The 7,267-nt window shown below is 35.3% G+C and overlaps 1 protein-coding gene across 1 annotated transcript; it reads left to right on the forward strand.

The window, feature by feature from the left end:
• The first annotated feature begins 165 nt into the window (after positions 1-165).
• On the forward strand, positions 166-6,823 carry LOC101746201 (uncharacterized protein C6orf136). The gene is made up of 8 exons (XM_012692348.4): positions 166-460; positions 807-1,076; positions 1,241-1,399; positions 2,006-2,094; positions 2,478-2,597; positions 2,962-3,063; positions 4,193-4,262; positions 5,234-6,823. Exons 1-8 carry the CDS (start codon positions 338-340, stop codon positions 5,408-5,410), a joined length of 1,110 nt encoding a protein of 369 aa, XP_012547802.3. The 5' UTR covers positions 166-337; the 3' UTR covers positions 5,411-6,823.
• Positions 6,824-7,267: the final 444 nt, after the last annotated feature.

Raw genomic sequence — 7,267 nt, forward strand, 5'->3', positions numbered from 1 at the left:
TTCTTTTAATTTCATCCCAGTTTATTAATGTCTCACATTAATCATCTCCATTTCATTTCTTTTCAGACCGCATTATCATTTTTCATAAAAATAAGTATATCAATTAAAATAAGACATGACTTAAAGGTCTTAGCTACCTGATCGTAAAATCCATTGAAAAAAAAAGACGTACATTAAAATCTCCGAGAAATCTTTCAATGTCATTTTCATATGTCTGTCAATTTAATTTTAAGTTTCATTGTCAATTTTCTTGCGATATGTCGGGAAGCTTTTGCGACACATTTTCTAAATATTTTAAAATTTCCAACGATACGAGTGAATAACGTTGTCACTAAAAATGTCCAATTGTTTGCGATCATTTTCGCACAAAATATTACCGATCAACGGGATAGCTACGACAAAAAACCATTCCAACCGCTTGACTAGAAAGATCCCGATGCGGACACAGTTTCTGGAAGATGTGAGTTTAACGAATTTACTACGTATGTACTGCCATATACTAGCCGACACCAAAGAGAAATGAATGCCGAACGTAATTAATCTGTTACATAACAGGAGAAAAATCGTGTCTTTAGGTTATATGTTATGTAGATTTTTAATACTTGACATTGAACTGATTAAAGTTGCAGCGAATATATTGAACACGGCATTCACGTGTTTCCAGTACATTGCGCGTATAAGTCTCGAAAACGTCATAACAACGTGATCTATTGAAAATTGAAAGGATACTGCACTGATTGTGTCTGTCAATATAAATTTCTCCAAACAATTTCTCTCATGTTGTTCAACATGTTTTTTTTTTTCAGTTTTTACACCAGCGTCGAATTTCAAGTTGCCAAACCGCCTCAAAGTGTGTGTTAGAAAAAAATGTAGACAGCATTTACTTTAGTGACACTATTGGCAACATAGATTCTCCAGAGCTCTCAAAAAAGTTTGAAAACAGATACATTAATGATGGAATAGAAATGAAGACGCTCGGTATTACTTGCGATGATTATATTGAACAAAAGTTACCACACACGAATGAAGTACCAAACAGTAGAATTAGTGATATTGATCTAGGTAAATATGACAATGTAAGTATGCATTGTAAATGTGATATTATGTGTATTATTATACCTACCTAATTTGCAGTGCAGGGTAATTTTATTACTGTTTGGTCCATAAACACTTGTTTACCATTTCCTTTTTTACAAGTTTTAATATGTTCTGCATATATAAAACATTATGTATTTTGCAGGACCTTCAACCAACCTGCCTATCAGATTTTGAAAGGAATGCAGTAGCATATTGCAGTGGTTCGACTCCCACTGAGGCTCAGTCTACACCACAAGCTAACCCTGATGGGAAACCCAGTGAAGAACAACTCATGAAAGTGTTTCATGTGCTTTCTGAATCTGTAAGTAAGAAATCTTAGTACTTTCCATAGTCAGATATAAATTAGATTAGTACATTGTTTGGTGGTTTTACTTTACCAACTGGGACCGAGGGTAGGGTAGGCTGTGATTTAGCCCTGCCCCTAGAATTGCTGAAGTCCAAGGGTTACGGTAACCACTCACCATCAGATGGGCCGTATAGTAGTGTGCTTACAAGGACAATTAAAAAAAACATCTTGCTCCCACTTCAATATCACATTACATAACTAACGACACATATATCCATTTTTAATTTTGTGACATAGTACTCGTCCATTTATCCTTCTATGAGCTCACTATTTCATTTAATAATAATGATGTCATTCTAGTATTAACATAGCTTGTGTACAATCAAATGTAATTGTTTGTATGTATAATATAATATATATTAGTTAAATAATGTAAGATGATTTATCTCAGATTTTCAGGCTTAATCCAAATTGATGGATTTTTCATGCTGAAAAATTACTATTTGCCCAATAATTACAAATTTATTACCTTAGGTATTATTTACAGTATAGTTTGTTATGTTACGTTGATAGATTACATTTCTAGTCATGCTAAAATAAATTATTAATTTAATTTTACAGATGCCATTACTGTTTGTGAGACCACTGGATTATTCCATCTACAGTCCAAATTTAATTTTTGTCAACAATATTAGAGGAAAGACTACGGTGTAAGTATTCATTTGAAGAATTCTAGTACAGAATGGAAAACTGTGTGATTCCTGAGTGTCTGCACATTCTGCATGTTAAACCTGCAGCACATAAAACAAACACTACTCTGAAGTGGAAACCTTTTGGTGTGCTTCCTTTGCCTTTTGTTATTAGTATAGACGTAGTTTTACCATAGACACTAATAATCTGATGTTAAGTAGTTACTAAGAGACTAGAAACCAAACCCAGACTTTTTATTTGAGAAAAAGTAAAAATAAAAAGACAAAGATTCTTGTCATGTCGAAAATTTAAACTTTGACTTAACTCATGGCACAGAATTAAACACTACTAGAGAACCTAATAGAAATCAATGATTGATATAATTTTTTTTTTACTTTAACAGAGGGCTATTCCACTATGTGAAGCAAGTCGCCTTGCTTAGGACAGTAGGCCATCTGAAGTTTGCTTACGTAATTCTGGAAGTTTTAAAGATCACAGCGCACCCTGAAGACTCCTCAATCAAGTAAGTTTCCTAAAATTAATAATCAAAATATCAAAATTTTGAAGAAAAGGCTTTCAAGTAGTACTTTACACCTATTAAGTAGTTTCATGAATGTGAAGAATCAGCAAGAACCTCAAGGATTGCTGCTTAAAAAACCAGATTGAAATGTGGAGTAAAACCACAGTACCTCTTGTATTATGTGGTCACTGAAGTCCATATACACAATGTCAATGCTACAATAAACTACAGCTATGAGGAACATTTGCACAATAAATGGCTGGTTAACTGTTTTGCGTCAGAAATAAGCAGGAGTGTACATGCTTGTGTAGGCTTAGATTCCGCCCCGCCAACCGTCTCACTAATTGTTTATTATTGTTATTAACAGGATGCGATGGAGAATCAAGGGCATATCGGGATTGAAAGTGATGTTTATGTTTTGGAAATACAAACTCTGGGACATGCAGCAAGTTTGGAAAGATCAAGAATTGTAAGGAAATTTGTTTATTTGTATAAATAAATGTAATTACATTATATTATTACATTAGCCGATATAGCATATCAACCCGCCAACTTCAGTACACTCTCTGTAAGTCCGTTTTTGAACTATCAATAACAATTGTATCTATCCACCATTGCTTATGGACATTGGGAAAGCCAGATACAGTCTCTGCTAACTGCTAAAAATGAGTTAAGTCGTAAAGTGAGTAAAAAGTCGTCGTGGCCTGCAGGATAAGACGTCCGGTGCATTCGTATCTAGCGATGCAACGGTGTTCGAATCCCGCAGGCTTGTACCAATTTTCCAATGAAATACGTACTTAATAGATGTTCATGATTGTCTTCCACAGTGAAGGAATAACATCGTGTAATAAAAATCAAACCCGCAAAATTATAATTTGCGTAATTACTGGTGGTAGGAACTCTTGTGAGTCCGCACGGGTAGGTACTACCACCCCGCCTATTTCTGCCGTGAAGCAGTAAGGCGTTTCGGTCTGAAGGGTGGGGCAGCCGTTGTAACTATACTTAGACCTTTGAACTTATATCTTAAGGTCGGTGGCGCATTTACGTTGTAGATGTCTATGGGCTCCAGTAACCACTTAACACCAGGTGGGCTGTGAGCTCGTCCACCAACCTAAGCAATAAAAAAAAGTTTTGTTGGAAAAATACATGTTTGGTAAAGTGACCCTAAATTATTGTTTGTGATCTTTTTAAATCGTTCTTGAAATAATTAAAAAACTGAAAGAAACGTGCCGGTGGTGCCACCCGACATAACAAAAGGTTTCATTACCAGTTGAGGCTCTGCATGCACTAAACTTTGAACAACACTCTTTGTACGACCATTACGAAAATTAGTAAGATATGCCCAAAGCACGTCATCACGGATCCCCCTGATCCATTAACGGTGCTTTTAGGCAATACAAGCACCGGTCACCGTCCTCGTCGAACCCGTCGCTTGCGACGAAGGGCTCGACGAGCAAATTAACCCACAGACAGCCCACTGAGTTTCTCGCCGAATCTTCTCAGTGGGTCGCGTTTCCGACCCGGTGGTAGATTCGGAGATCCGGAGATCAGCATAGGTAGGGAAAAAAAAAAGTAACATATCATCATTTGGTTTTCAGGTGGTATGATGGTTTCTCTACGTTCTACGTTGGAGGAGACGGCCTTATTGGAAAGCATGTCGTAGATAAAGTAAGTGTTATGAATTCAAGGTTTTGTAAGTTATGGAATCAATAGTGGTGTTGCGAGATGTGACACGCACGGACCAGTAACTCTGTGGTCTATGCCGCAAACCGAATGTCCGTTTCGATTTGAACCGAGACTTAGAGCTTTTTTTTTTTTTTTTTTTATTGCTCATGTAGGCAGACGAGCATACGGCCCACCTGATGGTGAGTGGTTACCGTCGCCCATGGACTTCAGCAATGCCAGGGGCAGAGCCAAGCCGCTGCCTACCGCAAAGTTAAGCTCTTATCTCAACGTCTATAACCGCTGATGGCTTCACATTTAGCTGCTGAAACTACTCAAAAAAAAAATTAATTTCATACTGTTAGAGTAATGTGACCACTTTTTTTCGTGTCAAAGCGGGTCGCCTATGGAATTTCGTATACAAATAAATTTATATATAGGGTATGTCGGGGTAAGATGTAATATTTAAGTGCACAATAAAAAATATTGTTTAAAAAATGATTTGACATAATTTAATATTAGTGTCTTACCCTCACTGACATCTTACTTCTTACACCAACTTGCCCTTAAAATAAAATTTATAAATAATTTTGCAACAAAAAAGTACTTTTCTACAGCAAAATTAGAATTACTTTAGTATGTATTTTGTAATACAACAAGGATTTGGGATAAGTTAGTATTCGGTAAGTTTCTAATAAACACATGCACAATAGCCAAAGCTATGCACATTAATATGGTTTTGCTGAGTGCACATACTATTCAGATTGCAATCCAGATTAGATCTAGGTACTACTTGTACGATTTAGCTAATATGTACTGTTATGATTGTAATTTGTTTTGTCCGTCAATAAAGTACAAAAAAAAAAGATAAATGAAAGCTGGACATTTTTGTTCTCCCGGGGACAGCGGGACGTATGGTCACGTTATGTTAGAACCGTGACAATTACGTTTTGCTCATTATGGATTGTTTTTCTCAGGTGATGCCCGATCAGGACACGATAATCGATGATGCAGAGAAGGCTCCGATCGCCGCGAAACTGGCCCTACTGGTCGGTCTCCTCCCCAGGAACTACTTGTCGGACGTGTCGCCGTACTTCAGTTCATCGTCGGGCACCACGGACGCGCTAACGCAACCCTTCAAAGTATTAGAATAAAATAAATACAGATTATTTATTGTTTGGTTTTAAATGATGCGCTTGGTGAGAACTGAGGATGAAGACAGCCAATGGCTATGGGCTAATAAGATTATGACAATTTAATTAAAACAGGCTCATACGGTGTTTTTTTTTAAATGTAAACCTTTCGATTGTTGTAATAAAATCAAACTGACCTTGAGTAGGTATCAGTGCAGTGACTATGATTTATTTGCTTTGTCGATGCGTTCAATAAGTTTGTTAAACTTAAATAATAAAACTGTTTGGTTTATGAATTTGAATCACTGGCAATGTTATATCGCGTAACATATATTTTGATTCGTTCACAATGTGAAAATCAGAAACATGAACAGAGTTAATTAAATATATACGCGATAACACTTTAATTTTATAATAATAATATCATTTTAATATTATGTTATCGTTAAATTTATATGTTCGAAAAAAAATACCCTGTGATGTTTCCATCAGGTTATAAATATGTAATTGGAATAAATTTTTTTTCGGCCCAAATCTGATGATGTAAACCAAAAGTCCGCTGAATGTATGAAATAACTAAAGTACTTTAAATAGTATCAGTCGTTATAAAGGGTGTATAGTGAACGTAGCTGAGACTGTAATAAAATGCCGCTTATTCAGTGATTTAATGTAACTTGCAACGTGAGCCTGAAACAATCGCGCTTTTAAAGGATAGGTTAGCTGCTATACAATATAACTGAGACTGCGACCTTGTTGGACGGCATTGTTGTGATGTCTAGGCTAGGCTCCGATCACTAACTAACACGATTGTGGGATCGTTTCCATATCTGAACAGCTTAAATAAATTACATTGGGTTTGATGAACTGACGCTCGCCGAAGTCAGAAGTCTTGAAAACGTGTATCCCGCTCGTGATTTTTTTTGCAATCGAGTTACCTCGGACGCGAGTAATGAAATGATTTTTTTATCACAAATTCTGTAATGTTTTACCGTGACGTGTCCTTATTACCACCCTGTATACTACGACATCATATTTTTCGGAGTCGTGGAAGACTAAGCATCTTTTAAATCAGTACGAATAGAAATAAAAATAACAAATGATTGATTAATTTATTTAAAAAATATATGTAGCAAAATTTAAACAATACAAAATGGAGTTAAAAAGCTTGGTGATATAAATGTTCGATTTAACAAGTTATATTGTATTAGTTCATAGCTTTTGCAGTCGTAAACCGACATTATGTACCCAAAATAAGGGTTTCGTAAAGTGTGGCCTGGTGATATTTAATATTATTATTTTGAACTGTGAATGCCTTTATTAGTTTGTATAGTAATGTTATCTATTATTAAATACTATAAATGTATGTGATTTTTTTATTCAGAGTTTGTTCATCCGTTTTATGCTATAAATAAATAAATAAAAGACACTAAATAATATTCATTTCCCTTCGACACTGTGACGGTAGCCGTCATAGGTATCCGATAAGTTCCTGAATCTAGCTAACGACGTTTTAAAGATAACACTTACTATACTTATACAAATTCCGAACAAAAACGTTCGAACCGTCGCGCCGAGCAATTTAACCCGCTCGGTGGAAGATCTACCCTTTGTGGTTAACCCTACGAATAAGTTTTATTATTCGTAGGGTTAGCCCCCAAAAACACAAGAGGAAAGTCTAACATAACGTTTCTAAAGACTTAATAAATCGTACATATAAAAACATTATTTTCTTAAATTAGTTATTAATCCTAATTCTTTAGGCAGTAGGTATATCAAATACATGTTAAGTTTATAATCTGTAGTATTTGATAAAAATTTCTTAAAGTTTTTTCAGTACACATATTGTTTTTTTGCTTTTTTACTTGAATAAATAAAAAT

The sequence above is a fragment of the Bombyx mori genome, chromosome 15 (genome assembly GCF_030269925.1).
Source record: "Bombyx mori chromosome 15, ASM3026992v2".
NCBI lineage: Eukaryota > Metazoa > Arthropoda > Insecta > Lepidoptera > Bombycidae > Bombyx > Bombyx mori.

Excerpts from the sequence above, each read along its gene's own strand:
- LOC101746201 (XM_012692348.4), top strand. The coding sequence starts at position 338 with ATGTCCAATTGTTTGCGATCATTTTCGCACAAAATATTACCGATCAAC. Across the intron at positions 1,077-1,240 it reads ATCTAGGTAAATATGACAAT|GACCTTCAACCAACCTGCCT; the intron begins GTAAGTATGCAT and ends TGTATTTTGCAG. Across the intron at positions 2,598-2,961 it reads CCTGAAGACTCCTCAATCAA|GATGCGATGGAGAATCAAGG; the intron begins GTAAGTTTCCTA and ends TGTTATTAACAG.